The 18,311-nt window shown below is 45.6% G+C and overlaps 2 protein-coding genes across 2 annotated transcripts in view; both read right to left on the bottom strand.

Annotated features, from left to right (window-relative positions):
- The window catches only part of rbm34 (RNA binding motif protein 34), a 35,616-nt gene extending 28,932 nt beyond the window's left edge, over positions 1 to 6,684 (bottom strand). Inside the window, exon 1 of the mRNA XM_078541698.1 lies at positions 6,289 to 6,684. Coding sequence (XP_078397824.1) covers positions 6,289 to 6,503 — 215 coding nt within the window. The 5' untranslated portion in view covers positions 6,504 to 6,684. The remainder of the gene's footprint in view (positions 1 to 6,288) is intronic.
- Positions 6,685 to 6,797: 113 nt separating this feature from the next.
- Positions 6,798 to 18,311, bottom strand: part of arid4b (AT-rich interaction domain 4B) — a 177,516-nt gene continuing 166,002 nt past the window's right edge. The window contains exons 23-25 of the mRNA XM_078541697.1: positions 16,052 to 16,279; positions 14,029 to 14,175; positions 6,798 to 6,937 (exon numbers count right to left, since the gene is read on the bottom strand). Of these exons, the coding sequence (XP_078397823.1) occupies positions 6,801 to 6,937; positions 14,029 to 14,175; positions 16,052 to 16,279 (512 nt within the window). The 3' untranslated portion in view covers positions 6,798 to 6,800. The remainder of the gene's footprint in view (positions 6,938 to 14,028; positions 14,176 to 16,051; positions 16,280 to 18,311) is intronic.

The raw sequence follows: 18,311 nt of genomic DNA, 5'->3' as shown, positions 1-18,311 counted from the left end.
CAGAAACCCTCATAACATTTAAGAAGTATTTGGATGTGCACTTGCAATGCCATGGCGTACAAGGCTATGGGCCTAGTGCTGGAAAATGGGATTAGAATAATTAGGTATTTGTTTAACCAGTGCAGACGCGATGGGCCAAATGGCTTTTTTCTGTGTAGTCCTCTATGACTCTATAACTAGAGGGCACAGATTCAAAATAATTGGCAAAAGGAGTAAATGTGATGTGAAGGAAAATATTTTCACCCAGAGGGTGGTTGGAGTCTGGAATAAACTGCCTGAAAGGGTGGTGGAGGCAGGTTTGATTGAGATATTGAAAAGGGATTTGGATTGCTACCTGAAAAAAGAGAGAATGTGCAAGGTTATGGGGATAAGACAGGGAAGTGGGACTAGGTAGAATGCTCTTTCAGAGACAGTGCAGACTCAATGGGCTGAATGGCCTCCTTCTGCACTGTAAAGATACTGTGATTCTGTTGTCCAATTGCAGAATCACATCTGATGTTGGACACTGTGTTTTGAGTTTTGCATGTACAGGCTGGTTGAGTACGGTCTGTACCTGTCCGTTGTGACCAGCCGCTGGGACTTGCTGTTTGATACGACCTGCCAGTCTTTGGGACGTACAGTCTACATACCTATCATCACACAGACACTGAAATTCATATACCACATTACTCATTTGTGTGACAGGCAGAACGCCTTTTTGGCTTGACAGCTGCGTCCTGTTAATGGCAAATACCACTCGTGTTGCTACTGCATAGTATAAGCTGTTACTATGCAGTAGCAACACGTGTGGTATTCCCTACTAAAAGGATGCTGCCATCGAGCCAAAAAGAATTTCAGTGCCAGTGTGATGCTAGGTATGTAGACCGTACATTCCAAAGACTGCCGGATTGTATCAAAAAGCATGTCCCAGCCGCTGGTCGCAACAGGCAAGGTACAGACCATACCCAACCAGCCCATGCTTGCAAAATTCAAAACACAGTGTCCAAAATTAGATGTGATTGACAACATTTGCTAAATAATCTTCAGTGTGCTACGAATTACACTAACAACCAATTTAAGATCATCAGTCGGGCTCGCGGTGTGGTGCATTTGCGTGTACTGGAAGCTACATATATTAATACACAGGGCCCTGTTCTTTGCAGACAGAAAGAACATGTACACACATTGCGCCTGTTTCAGATAAACAAAATAAGTGACAGCCATTCGCTGACTCATTCCTCAGGGCAATGCCTTGACCAATCAAGGTCAAGCTGCCTGGATTAAATTTCAAACAATGCTTGGCAGTTAACTGTCAGTTACCATCAATGGTACATTCTTCATGGTAATGCCTCGACCAGGGTCCACTTGCCAACCAATCAGCACCTAGTATAAATTGATGTCTTCTCCCTATATTGGTATTCTTGCGGTGTCCTGATGAGTGCAAGACAAAAAGCTTCAACACGCCTCTTTTTCAACAATACTCAAATTCTGTACCACCAAATGACTAATCTTTGTTCTATTGCTGAGAAGAGGCACATGTTGATGAAGCTTTTTGTCTTGCACTCATCAAGACAAATGCAAGAGTGCCAAATTTTTGACAATCTTTGTTTTCTTTCCGTTGTATCCTTGTGGTCTCCTGCCCTCACCTGGCTGACCAAACAAGGCAAGCAATTGAAGGTGTGCTCTACACCCATAATACCCATCAGTATGGATGAAAGATGGCACGCTCCCAGTGCCACCACTCTTCCCTGTTTTTACCCCAGTTTTGGAATTCTTCATTTAAGCTAATAGCTATGAGGTTTAAATCCAGAAAATCATTCTGAAGGAGCTGGATACACAGGACACTTGAGTGGGCACGCTTTGTGCAATCCTAGACAATGAATTGGGTATCACAGCCATGTCGACCAAATGTCAACAGAGACACTTTCCAGAAAGGATCATTGCTTAGCAATCAGGAGCAGGGCTCTAACCAGCTATCTGATGTAAAGGCTAAATATCACACCCTGAATCCCACCTACCCTGACTTGACACCAGTGAACTCAGCAAAAACTGGGGACTGCATGGCTCAGGAATCACTCAATCAATCATTGGAGGTAAATTCCAGGATTAGATGTCAATGCAATAGTAAGCAGCAGTGGTTATGGACATTATGCACTGCAAGCACATCTTCTAATAATCAGTGAGATAAGCAGTATAGTGTATCATGAAACAGATCCCTGGAAAATAAGCTCCAATGCTAAAACAGAAAATTTCCATTTTTATCACACATTTCACAATCTCTGGACATCCTAAAACACTTCATAGTGCAATGAAATACTCTTGGAAGTGTAGTCACAGTTGTAGTGCAGGAAACCCAGCAGCCAATTGGTTCACAGCAAGGTCCCACAGGCAGCAATGTGATCGTAACCAGACAATTTGTTTTAGTGATGTTGGTTGAGGGATAAATATTGGCAAGGATATAGGGGAGAACTCTCCTGCTCTTCTTTCAATGGGATCTTTTACATCCATCTGAGGGGGCAAACGGGGCCTCAGTTTAATGTCTCATTGGAAAGGTGGCACCTTCAACAGTGCAGCACTCTCTTAATATGGCATTGAGTGTCAGCTTAAATTTTGTGCTCAAGTCTCTGAACTGGAACTCAAAACATGCTAACTCAGAGTACAAAGTGTTAACTGACTGAGCCACTGTCCCAAGCTCTACAAATACCATAAGCAAGTACCTTCCATTTCAGTTTTCATCATTTCTGTACAGATTTTTCTCAGACTGAAAATGCAGCTGCATGAGGCACTTTTCATTAGTCCACACAAGCTGGTGCCAAGATTGCTTCGGTCTTTCTATATCCATAAACATCCAGAGATCTGCAAACAAGGTCACTCGCTCTAACATTTTATAGTGCTTAACATGGAAAATCTTCCCCATGCACGTCACAGAGACAAGGATCAAAGAAGGTGTTAAGATATTAGGAGGGGTGAGCAAAAACATGGACAATTCCTGGGTTTTAAGGAGAGTCCTGAAAAGAAAGGGAGCGTGTTTGAGATGTTCAGGGAGGTATTGCAGAACTTGAGGGCTAGGTGACAGGAAGCACGGCTCCCACTGGCAAGTGGAGAGGGGGATATGCAAAAGTCAGAGGAATGGAGGGCAAGGGAGGTTATCGGGTAGAGGCAGTTACAAAGATAGAAATCATTGTCTGTAAATCCCTTCAGGAGGTCAATGACCAAATGTTAAATTCATTGGAACTTGGGGTGCATGTAGGCCCGTAAGGACACAGGTGAATGAGGCTTAGTGTGGGATAGATTATAGGCAGCAGGGTTTAGGAAGAACTTTATGGAAGAGAGGATGCCAACCTAAAAAAAACCAGAACAGTCAAGTCTAGATGTTAACAAAGGCACAGATCAGGAATTCAGCAGCAGATCAAGCCAGATGAAAGATGGGTGATAGTATGGAGGTGGAAGTAGGTGATCTTGGTGATGGAGAGGATGAGGATTGGAAGCTCAGTTCAGGATCAAATAGCGTGCCAAGGTTGGGAAAACAGTCTGGTTGAACCAGAAACAATGTCCAGGGCAAGCAAGGGAATCAGTGATGACGGAACAAATTTATAGTAGGGGCTGCAGACAATGGTTTTAAATCTTCCCAATGTTTACTTGGGAGAAATTGTGGTTCATCCGAGTGTTTTTTTTTTAATTCATTCAAAGGATGCGGGCTTCGCTGGCTGGGCCAACATTTATTGCCCATCCCTAGCTGCCCTTGAGGATGTGGTGATGAGCTGTCTTCTTGAACCGCTGCAGTCCATATGGTGTAGGAACACCCACAGTGTATGTTGGAGAAGCAGTGAGACAACACAAGAGGCAATGGAGGGATTGAGAGAGCTGATGTGGAGCCAGAGATGGACAACATAAGCATACAAGTGAAAGCTGACCAAGGTGCGGCAAGTAGACATTGTGGAGGACGACTCTGAAGGCAATGGTGCAGGGAAAGAAGAGTGTAGCTAGAGATGCTCTGGCTACAATCAGACAGGCCGGAGTGGAACCAAGTGAGGATAGTCACACCAGTGGAGAAGTGTTGGAGAAGGGTGGTGTGGTTGGTTATACCCTTTCTTCAGAACAGGAAGAGGCCATTTAGCTGTTCCACCATTCAATTATATCACAGTTGATTTGCATCTCTCTTACCTAACAAAAATCAAACCAACTTTGCTCTGAAGAAGCCATATGGAGTCGAAACATTAACTCTTTCTCTTTCTACAGATAATGCCAGACCCGCTGAGTATTTCCAGCATTTTCTGTTTTTATTTCAGATTTCCAGAATCCGCAGTATTTTGCTTTTATAAAAATCAAACTAATCTTTGTCTTGAAATTTTCAGTTGGCTTAGTTCTGATGCAGTGGATACCTGATTGGAGAGCTTTAAATGGGAAAATGTAGGATTGATCCGCAAGGATTTAGAACTTGAGAGAAAAGGGTTGTTTGTAGATTGGGCTAGTAGTTTGGTAAGGACAGTGGTGTTGGCGATGGTGGGGGACTGGTTGGTGGGGGAAGGGTTGCCAACCCTGCAGAATTGCTCCAGGAGTTGAAGAAGAATCACCTTCACTGCAGGACACTGCTGTAAGCAAAAACTTGAGGAAAATCAATTTTCCCTCCATGTTCTTTTGAACATTTGATGGAAATACCACAAATGAAAAAAAAAAGGCTGTGTGACTGGGCAGGAATGTTGGAGATGGGAGGTCACGTGAAACCTCCACGGTTTTCACCAACCAGAGTCGGCTAACCGGCTGGGAGTGGGGTGGGAATCGTGATGCTTGTTTCAGTGACACCCTCCCTGACTAAATTGTGTGAACAGTTGTACAAGCCACACAGTGACATGGTAACGATTAAAACCTCTTTACTCAACACATTTATTCAGCTAAAAAAAATTTTGGTGCGCTAGAAAGAAAATATGTTCACAAACTATGGCATTTTATTTCAAATGGAAGCCTTTGAATTTGCTTACTTTTTTTTACAATAAATTACATAATTTCCAACCTTTTTTGGAATCTAATAAATATTATATAACTTTCAATAAGTTCTTTTTAAAGTACATTGGACTGTCAAACAAAGGTTCCGCAGTCATGTACAGGGTCAAAATTTTCTGTAACCATTGTCAAAAAATTATTTTAAAGAGCACAAGCTACACAGACCAAACAAATAGGTTTTTCCTACAAAGATCTTGTGTTAATTCAGAGGCGAATGAAACCCAACAGCTACAAACATAAAACCATCTGGCAGCTCTTGTGAAGAGATGCACACCCTCTCACACTTTTTGATACCTTTTAAAAAAGATAGAAAGCAACATGCTAACTTTGAATCAAGGTACACCAAAATTACCATAAAAACAGTGAAACACTCTGTACAGAGACGTGCAGTGCATCAACAGCACTGCTCTTTAAATACAACTCCAAGGGAGGGTTGGGAGATGGGGTGTTCTAAATATACAAAAGGCATTATAAAAAGTAATGGGGTCACATGTATCAGACAAATAACAGACTCATTGTTACATACAACATAAAATCTGGGCAAAAGGTTTTGTTTTGTTTATTCCAGGGCGTGGCTGTGTACTGTGTATCTTGATTTCAAATCCTCCAATGCCACCTCAATAATCACAGCAGATCTCAAAGAGATGGGTTGGCAGTCGCTACACAGCCTGAATGTGTATGAAGGCTGCTTTTGATCTGCCTCGCTAATCATTAAACGAGCATTAGAAACCAAGTATTTTATATGCTTTCAGGAAAAAAAATCCCCTTTCATTTACAAGGAAGGAAAAAAACCCCACAAAAATAGAACTTGTCATTATTTCCCTAGAATAAATATATCTTTTAGGCTGGCAAGTACAATGTTCATTATACACAGATTTTTTTAAAGATTTTTTTTTTTACAGGTTTTGTTAGCTATTTTCTCTCTTTTTTGACGAAATGTTCTGTATCAAAATTAAAGAAAAAATATCCATGACTTTATATAAAAATGACAAAATAGGTTTCCTCTCCAACTTAACACGTCAGGGAAAACTCACAGTAACCTTTCCCCTAGATCCGAACCTGTAAACACAAGGCAGTAATCAGGAAGGAATCTCGTATGCATTTTGGTTACACTTTGAAGGCTGATGCCAAAAGCACTCTGTTCCAGCACTCACTGCCCGCTGTAGTCTTTGAATTACCTGTGCTTGTGTTACACAAAATAACGCTGCAAGCAATCTTTCTCTTTTTTTTGTTGTTTTAAAAACAGTAACAGTAAAATTCATATAAGAAACAGCAAGCTTGTGCGATAAAAGAGAACTAAATCAATACCAGAGATCGTCAAATGGTCCGCCTTCAAACGGGAAAGGGGAGGGAAACAGTTCAAGCCCACATGTACACTGCTGGAGCTGGTTAAAATTGGCCAGGTGAAACTGTGTGCCGCGTACAAAATCTTCGGGCAAGGAACATAAAGAGGCGGAATTCCCTTCCTGACCCTCCTCCTCCCCCTCCCCAAAATAAAAATAATAATGATAAGGCCCACCCATCAACAGTTACACGATTCCCAGACAGACTGCAATTGGTTATTGCTCCGACAGAACACTTCATTGTACTTCTTCATCTTCATGAAAGTGCACTTAAGTGCTACGTTAGTTTTGCTGAGAAGTAGTTTTTCTTGTGGAGTATAGTGCTAGCTGAATTGTTTTTTTTTAGTTTCGTATTTTTTCTTTGTGCCTCTATCCAGCGTCTCCTTTTCTTAAAAAAAATAATTAAAATAATAAAAATTAAAATACAAGTAGCCCCGGGAGCCGTTTAAGTGCACTGTGCGTTGGGAGGTCCTTTCATCACCTACATTCCACCGACAGCCCATTCTGTGATGAGTTGGATACGGATGGGTCAGCCAGTGTTAGCATGACAGCCGCCGTGATGGAGCTGGATGAGGGCGAGGAAGAGGAGGATGCCGTTGTCGCAGAGGCATTTGCTGTGAATCAGAAAAAGAGAGAAAAATGAAATAGTTGGAAAATTTCCCCAATCTAAATTACACAGACATCAGCTAGAAAGGAAATAGTTGCATTTCTACCATGCCTTTCATGATCTCAGGACATCCCAAAGCGCTTTACAGCCAATGAAGTACTTCTCTAGTCATTGTTGTAATGTAAGAAATACAGCAGCCAATTTGTGCGCAGCAAGCTCCCATAAACAGACATTGTGATAATGGCCAGGTGATCTGTTTTAGTAGTGTTGGTAGAAGGATAAATACGGGCCAGGATACCCTGCTCTTCTTCCAATTAGTGTTGTGGGATCTTGTACAAGCACCTCAGAGGGCAGACAGCATCAGGAAATGCTGACTGAGTGCTGCACTGCTCAAGGTGCTGCCTTTTGGATGAGGTGTTCAATCGAGGTTCCTCTGCCCTCACAGATGGATGTAAAGATTTCCACAGCATTATTTTGAAGAAGGGCAGAAGAATAGTCCCTAGTGTCCTGGCCAATATTCATCCCTCAAACAACATCACTAAAAAACAGATCAGCAAAGCAAGTTTTTCTTTCCCATATCTTTTAATAATCATAATCTGATCCCTGTTGCATTGCACTAAGCCCCACGAGGGAAACATAGAGACCCAGTTCCCTCTCGATGGCATCCCTTGGGGCCGCCTTCCAGTGTTTCTATTCCCACTCCTGCCTTCCTTATCCTTAGAGTTTGCAATAACGATGGGGTCATGTAGCTCTAAATGAAGAGCTAGTTCTAGCACAGGTAAGATCGGCTAAACATCCTCTTTCAGTGCTGTCATTTCTATGATTGCATTAGCAATAAGTTGAATTCATTCAAAATGCAAATCTGGGACGATTTCGCCTGAAGTGCAGTAGCGGGTGTGAAACAAGTTGTTTTACCTGCCAGCCGCCATGGCGGGTTTTCATGCCATATCGTCCCCTCTCATTAATATGCATTCATGGGAAACATGCGGATTGCTGGCAGGCTGGCTCAGATTTGCCCACCACGCCATGACCTCAGCACTTCCTTGCTCTGGGCGCCAAATTTAAAGCACACCAAAGTGCAGCCTACTCCAGGTCTACAGACCAGCACTGCTCCAGGCGACAGATGGCTCTGAAAGCAAAGAAGATGGCAGCCCCAATTTTGGTGACGCCTCTCTGGGCTGCCTGCTGGACACAGTGGAAGCCCGCCGTGATGTCCTCTACCCTGCTCTGGCCACAGGAGGTCCACCACACTCACCAATCCAGCCTGGGAAGCGGTGGGAGTGGCGGTCAGTGCAGGAAGAGGATGAATGATCTCATCCATTCTGCAAGGGTAAGTCAACCACCTGATCACTCTCAACTCACACACTCACAAACCCATCATACATCCACAGGGATTTCACACCTCAAGGGACAACACCACTAACTCTCACATCCCATCAGGTTCATACTCTCTGGAGCTCGCGTCCTCATTCCGTCCATGGCTCCACTCACTACACAAACGTTCCACACAGTGCCATATGTCCTGCTCACACACTCTCCATCTGTTTTGCATGCAGGGGAGGCTGGCTCACAGCAGCAGGGAGAGGTCCCAGACTGGGGGTGGAATGGCTCACATTAGGCCCCTCTCTTACTTTGAGAAGCGTGCCATTGCACTGACAGGTGAGGAAGTGGACTGTGCCTACAGCAACAGTGAGGTCAGTGGTGAACACCTACGTGAGGATACTACACCACATCATCCCTCTCTCAACATAACAGGCGCTCTTTCTCCTGCTTTTGACTCTGCTGCCATGGACTAATTATCTCTACTTTGGTTCACAGGGAGCTCTGCCAAGCGACCGACACCCTCAGCCAGCCAGTCCCTCAGCTCCACCCAGGTCCTCACCTCCAGCCAAGAGGACACCTCCTCCATTGAAGAGCTGGAAATAAGCAGCCTGGAAGATCCAGCACAGTGCTGACCCACAACCTCCACCAGCACAGAGACACACACCTCGGTGGGACCTAGATCTAGAGCAGGCTTGGGTTCACAATCTGGTGATCACTGCACGGACACGTGCCCGCAGCAGCAGATGGCAGGTTCAGCCGAGCTTCCTGGCACTTGGGAGGACTGCTGGGGAAGAGACACCTGCGAGGTCGAAGTCAGATGACGAACCTCTGGATTCAGCCTTCCAACTCATTGTGGAGAGTCAGCAGAAGGCGGGGGAACATCACACAGAGCTGTTGGGAGCCCTCAACAGAGTGGCACGTGAGTCAGAGAAGTGCTTCCGCCTGCTGTCTGATGAAGTGGTGCCCACATGTGCACACATGGAGGTCTCAATGGGAAGGAAGGCGGATGCCATGAGACCCTGGTCCAGCAGAAGGCGGAGATGCACCCAGACCTACACTCCATCGTGGTAGCCATGGGTGAGTTCCTACAGTGGCAACACGAGGGGGAATGGGGCACCTCAACGTCCCTCCAAGTGCTCCTTCTCCTCAAGGAGACAGGCCGGGGCCCTTGGGCACCTGATGGGAAGAGGAGCAGCAGCTGGACACTACTGGGTGTCGCACTCAGGAATCTCAGACGCTGTCTGATCTGTCCGAGTTGCCTTTGCCTGTGACCCCCCTCAACCTCGTCCTCTGTCACTGCAGAGGGAGCATCTGGCCCACAGGAGGACAGCCAAAGCAAGCTGGGGCCCTCAAGGCCTCAGCTCTCCAAAGAATGCCTGCTGAAGTCATCAGAGACAACAGGGACAACTATGGATACCAGGGCAGCACTTAGAAGAGGTGGTAGGCCTGGACAAGTTAAGAAATTCTGATCACAAGTGGCTTCATGGGTGAACACATTTTGTCACTTTATAATCTGAAAATATATTCACTTTCACTGAATAATGTGTAATGTTGTCTTTCAGCTTCATTGAAGGGCTTCGCGAGTCACACAGAATCGCAGAGTGCAGAAGAGGCCCTTCGGCCCATCGAGCCTGCACCAACATGTGAGAAACACCTGATCTACCTACCTAATCCCATTTACCAGCACTTGGCCCATAGCCTTGAAAGTTATGACGAGCCAAGTGCTCATCCAGGTACTTTTTAAAGGATGTGAGGCTACCCGCCTCCACCACCCTCCCAGGCAGTGCATTCCAGACCGTCACCACTCTCTGGGTAAAAACGTTTTTCCTCACATCCCCTCTAAACCTCCTGCCCCTCACCTTGAACTTATGTCCCCTTGAGACTGACCCTTCAACTAAGGGGAACAGCTGCTCTCTATCCACCCTGTCCATGCCCCTCAATCTTGTGCACCTCGATCAGGTCGCCCTTTAGTCTTCTCTGCTCCAACGAAAACAACCCACGTCTATCCAACCTCTCTTCATAACTTAAATGTTTCATCCCAGGCAACATCCTGGTGAATCTCCTCTGCACCCCCTCCAGTGCAATCACATCCTTCCTATAATGTGGCGACCAGAACTGCACACATTACTCCAGTTGTGGCCTCACCAAGGTTCTATACAACTCCAACATGACCTCCCTACTTTTGTAATCTATGCCTTGATTGATAAAGGCAAGTGTCCCATATACCTTTTTCACCACCCCACTAACATGCCCCTCCGCCTTCAGAGTTCTATGGACACACACGCCAAGGTGCCTTTGTTCCTCAGAACTTCCTAGTGTCATGCCGTTCATTGAATACTTCCTTGTCAAATTACTCCTTCCAAAGTGTATCACCTCTTACTTTTCAGGGTTAAATTCCATCTGCCACTTATCTGCCCATTTGATCATCCCGTCTATATCTTCCTGTAGCCCAAGACACTCAACCTCACTGTTAACCACCCGGCCAATCTTTGAGTCATCTGCAAACTTACTAATCCTACCCCCCATAGTCATCTATGGCGTTTATATAAGTGATGAATAATAGGGGACCCAGCACAGATCCCTGTGGTACACCACTGGACACGGGCTTCCAGTCACTAAAGCAGCCTTCTGTCAATACCCTCTGTCTCCTACAATTAAGCCAATTTTGAACCCACCTTATCAAATTACCCTGTATCCCATGTGCATTTGCCTTCTTTATAAGTCTCCCATGTGGGACCTTGTCAAAGGCTTTGCTGAAATCCATATAAACTACATCAACTGCACTACCCTCATCTGCACACCTGGTCACCTCCTCAAAAAATTCAATCAAATTTGTTAGGCATCACCTCCCTCTGACAAAGCCATACTGACTATCCCTGATCATAGCTTGCCTCTCCAAGTGGAGATAGATTCTCTCCTTCAGAATTTTCTCCAATAGTTTTCCTACCACTGACGTGAGACTCACTGGTCTGTAGTTCCCTGGCTTATCTGTACAGCCGTTCTTAAATAGCGGAACCACATTAGCTGTTCTCCAGTCCTCTGGCACTTACCCCGTGGCCAGAGAGGAATGAAAAATTTGGGTCAGAGCCCCTGCGATCTCCTCCCTTGCCTCCCTCAGCAGTCTGGGATACAGATCATCCGGACCTGGAGATTTGTCCACTTTTAAGCCTGCCAACACCTCCAATACCTTGTCACTCCCTATATCAATTTGCTCAAGAACCTCGCAGTCTCTCTCCCCGAATTCCATACCTTTATACTCATTCTCTTGGGTGAAGACAGATGTGAAGTATTCATTCAACACTCTACCAGTGTCCTCTGGCTCCACCCATAGATTGCCCCCTTGGTCCCTGATGGGCCCTACTGTTTTAGAGTCCTCACACTGCATTTCCCCCTCCACTAGCAGTTCAGCTGCATGCAGCCGGACCCACGAGTGTTTCTGGAGGGAGGTGTGCATGTGTGGCAGGGGCCTTTCGGAGCCTTGTGCAAGCACTCTCTCATGCACGCAAATCCTTCCTCCATCACACTCATCTCACTGATCTGAGCATTTTCAATGCTGCCCGCTGGGGTTCTCTTTCAGTTCTCTATCTGAGCTGACCTGCACCTCCGCCCGCCCACTGATCATATTCCCATACAGCACCTGTGCCGTCCAACACGAAGCTCCGCTCACTTGCGATTTTGAGAATCATGGTTGTGGTCAAGTATATTGTCAGCTCAGCCGTCCTTTCCCCTCCCCCAGTCACCCATGTCCTTTCCCCCATCACTGTCAACCTCCCCGGCATCACCTTCCACCTCCCCCACATCGTCACCTACCAACCCGAGCCCTTGTCATTCCAGGATGTCCAGGTGAATGTGCACACTCCCTACCTTCCTGAGAATCCCACCCCCATTCACATTGACCTCCCGAACCTCCTCCTTCCCATCCCCAGGGTCCGTGTCTGCCTCAAAATCCCCACCAACCGCCCTTACTGTCCCTTCTACTGCTACCGACGCACCCTCGCCCTCCAACGCTACCGGCTCCCTCTCACACTCACCATTCACTCCTACCACGCCCGCCCTCTGCCTCCTGGAGAGGGAACTGTCATTGACTACACAGACCCCTCCCTTGCATGTTGACCCGGAAATCCCACCACCCCCTCCACCGGTACTCCCTCCTCCACACAGGAACCATCTCCCCCACCCCACCACTCCACCCCAACACCTTCGTCCGCAACCCCCCCCACATCACAAACTCCCTCCCTTATACCTTCCTCTCCCCATTACACCCTCCATCCCTGTACTCCCTCCCCCCTCTCAACCTCACTGACCCAACACCTTCGTTCCCCCCAACACCTTCGTTCCCTCTCCCATCAACCACCCCCGACACCTTCGTCCCCAACCTCACCCTTTGTGACATCTTCGCGCCCCCTTTCCAACCTCACCCCCCTCCACCTTCGCCCTCACCAACCTCACCCCCACCCCGACACCTTCGCCCCCACCAACCTCACCCCCCCGATACCTTCGTCCCCACCAACCTCACCCCCAACACCTTCGCCCCCACCAACCTCACCCCCCGACATTTTTGTCCCCCACCAACCTCACCCCTGACACCTTCGCCTCCACCAACTTCACCCCCCTGACACCTTCGCCCCCACCAACCTCACCCCCCCGACACCTTTGTTCCCCCACTTCCACCTCCTGACACCTTCGTCCCCCACTTCCAACCTCACCCCCCCGACACCTTCACCTCACCGACACCTTCGTCCCCCCAACACCTTTGTCACCCACCCTCCTAACCTCACCCCTTTTGACATCTGCACCCCAACTTTCCAACCTCACTCCCACCCGACACCTTCGTCCTCCCTTTCCAATTTCACCCCCCTTGACACCTTCGTTCAACCCACTTCCTAACACCTTCATTCCCTCCTCTCAACCTCCCCTACACCCCTGTCCCGGTACATCTTCCTTTCCCAGTCACACCTAGACCTTCCTCTCCCCCGTCCCCCTTGTCAATTATCCGTAGCAGCCCATGGCCAAGACTGTGATGTTCCAAAGCAGCCATGAAGTATCATCAACAGAGAGCTCCCACCTTCCGTGAGCTGCTTCGTGGCAGAGCCAGGTCCATGAGAATCCACCCAGCATGCGATGCACGTGTTCCTCCAGGGTCCGGTAGCTGTAGGGCTCCAGCATCAACTTCTCCTTGGATGTCCGCGATCTGAATGAGGTCCTAAAGGTGAGTCCAGGCTTCTGCACATCTCGCTTGTGCAGATGTGTTCTCCCGTCGGTCTAAAGGTAAATCTGGTGTGGGGGTGGGGGGGAACAATTCTGGTCGGGCCTTACTTTGCACCCCATTACAGGGATGCAAACTGGGTTCATACCAGCCTCCAGCGGGATTCACATTCCGCCATGGCAGACACCATCGGATGATTCTGCTGCACTTTCACACTGGCGTGAAACCGATTTCTGGTCCTCACACCGAATTGCTGATTTCCCCCACTATGATACCCATTGCCAACAGGACCGGAGAATTCTGCCCAATGTCTTTAACATAGTAAAGCATCCCAAGGCACCTCACAGAAGCATAATCAGATAGAATTTAACATGGAGTCACATGAAATAATAGAAGGCATGATAAAATGCGTGGTCAAAGAGGTAGGTTTTAAGCAGTAAATTAAAGGAAGAGAAGAGGGGGAGAGGGAGCAAATGCATTTTCAGATCAGAGCAATTAAAGCCAGTTGAGTAACAGTACAAATTCTTACAATGTGAATGTGAAAATGCACAATGTGGTTTTGGACTTACTATCACGGTCCTTCTTTTTCATGCGTTTTCTTCTTCTATCAATGGAGGCCACCTCTGATTTTAAGGAGAGGTAATGTCGCCTGATTTCCTGCAGCTTCTCTTGAAGGAATGCGATGCGTTCCACACTGCTCATATTTTCAACATTAGCTATAAAGCAGAGTTTTTAAAACAATTACTAACAATTAGATGATTTCATTTATGCTCCAAATGCCTGTAGCAATCATCTGTTTAAAGGTCAATGTACTTCAATCTCCCAACAACAACTTGCATTTATACAGGACCTTTAATGTAGCAAAAATATCCCAAGATGCTTCACAGGAGTATTATCACACACAATTTGCAATCAAGGCAAAGAATGGGGTAGAGAGGTCTAGGGAGGGAATTCCTCTGTCAGTGGTGCAGTAATAAAAATTGGGGATGCACTCAAGGTCAGAATTGGAAGAGCACAAGAGATCTTGGATGGTTGTAGGGCTGGAGTAGGTTAAATGGAGGGGGTTGAAAACAAAAATGAAAATTTTTAAACTGAGACGTTGCTGGACTGGGAGGCAATGTTGGTTAGTGAGCAAAGGGATGATGGTTCAGAGAATGGGTAGACCATGGTCATCACTATTCACAGCTCATGGCAGCAAGGTCTAACCCGCATCAACATCCCCTTTTCAAACGGGAGTTTAATTGCTGGGGTCAGCAGCACCCTGTTTGGAGGGGTTATCTCAAGTGAATATGAGTCTTCAAAATCTAGTTGCTCAGCTCAATACTATGGTATAAACACCTGGATCTTTAAACCTGAGCTGATGCTTACAGGAATCTGAAGAAATAGGGATCTGAGGAGACACAGAAATAAGCCAGAATTTAAAACTGAAGAAAAATAAAACAACTGAATGGAATTGGCAATTTAACAGAACAGTAATCAACACTTGAAAAACAAAACTGTGCAAAATTTATTGTTGGTATGTAGATATATATAGGCATGTTTCTATTAGAAATAAATTCAGCCTATGTCCTAATGGGACTGTAAAGATTAATACAGACAAAACTACCAAGCCATACAAACCACACACAAGTCAAGGAGGAGTTTATTTTGTAAAAATCATAGCTGCTGATGTGCAGTCTATACAAGGAGCAGGGGTGTTGCTCATAAGGATCTCTTATTAAAACCTTGTATCCTGCAATAGACTATTTACTATATAATATGGCTCATATCTTGTGGGAATCTGCACTGAAAGTAATAATTGTACTTATTTTACTTTAGCTGTTTCATATCTCCTTAACGTTTGCAGTTTCTCTCTTTTTGTGTTTCTCTCTGCCTGCGACTAACACACATTGCACATCGGCAATATGACTGCATGTGGCTGCACGAGACCAATACTTGGTATAAGTTACTGCAGGAGACTTATGCTTGACATTAGTTCCTAGAGCAGACAAACACAACTGTTTGCAACTGGCTGCAACAGTCATTTGTAAAATTTTCTATGACGTGTCACTGTTTTTATTGACAACCAAGAGCTCTCTTTGTCTTCCTCAGCCTCTTCTTCCATGTACCTCTGTATGGAGGGTTATGAAAGATATTTCAGCTGACTCCATTCCTGTAATCAACCCAGTTTTAAACTAACAAACCCTCTTCTTCCTTTGCATGCCAAGCAGCACAGGAAGTGACCCATGCCTTGCTGCCTCACATCCAGCAGATGGGTTGTTTCCAAAATGAAGACCCATTTGTATCTGGACAGGTCGTTAGCTTCATTCACAACCTAACCAGGGTGACTGGTAAAATATGGGGGGGGGAAGAACGGTGCAATGCTCTACCATCATGCTCCAAGAACCCCGCTGGAGCTCCCGTCTCTGCTCGCGAGGACTATGCAGAGCTTAGGGCTGGAGGAGGCGCAATAGCAGATATAATGAGAGTTACTGTTTTGGAGAGAGAAGGGGAGAAAATTCTCAGTTTCCCTTGGGAAATGTAAACCACCACCTTGCACTTCCCACCTGAATATACAACAGAAAACATTTTGTCAAATGGGGACAAACTCACCCATCTGAATACTCCATTTATAGGTTCTGGATGACCTGCTACTATGCTCTTGCGTAGAATCTTTCTCTCCATTCCTAGGAGACTTTCCAGGGGCCAGTACTTTGACAGTAGACGTGTTCCCTGGCAGAGAGTTAATGCCTGGTGGTACCATGGAGGAACTGTTCTTCACTTGTACCGATTTAGCTGGATTTTCACCTGCAGACATCTCTTCACTATCACTGCTATTGGCTGCACAGGAAGAAAGACAGACTTGCATTTCTATAACGCCTTTCATGACCTCAGGAGTGCTTTACAACCAATGAAATATTTCTGAAGTTTAGTCACTGTCATAATCAATGAAACGAAGTAGCTAATTTGCACACAGCAAGATTCCACAAAGAACAATGTGACAATGACCAAATCATTATTTTTTCAGTGATGTTAATTGAGGGATAAATATTGGACAGGACAAGGGGGAGAACTCCTCTGCTCTTCTTAAAAATAGTGACTGTGGGAATCTTCACATCCACCTGAGAGGGTGGGCAGGGTCCCAGTTTTACATCCTGTCTGAAAGACGGCACCTCCAACAGTGCTCAGTACTGCACTGGAAATGTTGGCCTGGATTCAGTGTTCAAGTCCCTGGAATGGGGCTTGAACCTAGGACATAGATAGAGAGAGTGAAAGAGAGTCAGACATGCAGCTGAGTGGCAGTTGAATTGAGGTGTGACTTCCAAAGACAAAATGTAGCAAATCCCTCTTCCAAGTGCCTAGTGATGGCTGCACCATTCAGCTCAGCAGAATGTTGATCAGTTTGATCTCCTATCCATGTTGAGTTAGCACCTCTCAGTTGGAGAAGTGGCAGACTAATGCTGCCACTGCCACTGGAATGCTGCTAATTACTTTGTGTCTGTCTTCACAGAGAAAAGATACAAGAATCTCCCAGAGATACTTGTGAAAACGAGGAACTGAGAGAAATTAGTATTAATAAAGAGGTAGTACTTGAAAAATTAATTGGATTGAAGGTTGATAAATCCCCTGGACCTGAAGAGGTACATCCCAGAGTGTTGAAGGAGGTGGCTATAGAGATAGTGGATGCATTGGTGGTTATTTTTCAAAATTCTATTGATTCTGGAAAGGTTCCTGCAGATTGGAAAGTAGCAAATGTAACCCCACTATTTACGAAGGGAAGGACAGAGAAAACAGAGAACTACAGGCCTGTTAGTTTGACATCAGTAATAGGGAAAATGTTAGAATCTATTATAAAGGATGTGATAACTAAACACTTGGAAAATAATGATATGATTGCGTAGAGTTAACATGGATTTACGTAGAGGATGTCATGTTTGACAAACCTGTTGGGAATTTTTTTGAGAATGTGACTTGTAGCATAGATAAAGGAGAACCAGTGAATGTAGCGTATTTGGATTTTCAGAAGGCTTTTGATAAGGGCCCACACAGGAGGTTAGTAAACAAAATTAGAGCACATTGTATTGGGGGTAATATACTATGGATTGAGAATTGGTTAACAGACAGAATACAGACAGGAGGAATAAATGGTTCACTCTCAGGATGGCAGGCTGTTTCCTGGTTGGTTACCACAAGGATCAGTGCTGGGGCTACAGCTGTTCACAACTTACATAAATGATTTGGATTTGGAGACCAAATGTAATATTTCCAAATTTGCTGATGACATAAAACTAGGTGGGAATGTAAGTTGTGAGGAGGATGCAAGGAGGCTTCTTAAATGAATGGGCAAGAACATGGCAGATGGAATATAATGTGAATAAATGTGCAGTTATCCACTGTGGTTAAAAAAAAAAGAAAAGCAGAGTATTTCTTAAATGGTGAGAGGTTGGGAAGTGTTGATGACCAAATGATCTGGGTGCTCTTGTTCATGAGTCGCTAAAAGCTAGCATGCGGGTGCAGCAAGCAATTCGGAAGGCAAATGGTATGTTGGCCTTTGTTGCAAAGGTATTTGAGTACAGGAGTAAAAGATGTCTTGCTACAATTGTATAGAACCTTGGTGAGACCACACCTGGAATATTGTGTACTGTTTTGGTGTCCTCATCTAAGGAAGGACATACTTGCCATAGAGGGAGCGCAATGGATGTTCACCAAACTAATTCCTGGGATGGCGGGATTGTCTTGAGGAGAGATTGAGGAAACTGGACCTGTACACTCTAGAGTTTTGAAGAATGAGAGGTGATCTCATTGAAACTTACAAAATTCTTACAGGGCATGACAGGGTGGATGTAGATGGGATGTTTCCCCTGGTGGGTGA

The sequence above is a fragment of the Cetorhinus maximus genome, chromosome 5 (assembly GCF_964194155.1).
Source record: "Cetorhinus maximus chromosome 5, sCetMax3.hap1.1, whole genome shotgun sequence".
Lineage (NCBI taxonomy): Eukaryota > Metazoa > Chordata > Chondrichthyes > Lamniformes > Cetorhinidae > Cetorhinus > Cetorhinus maximus.
The sequence above is the reverse complement of the archived record's forward strand: the minus strand, read 5'-3'. Positions and strand labels throughout refer to the sequence as shown.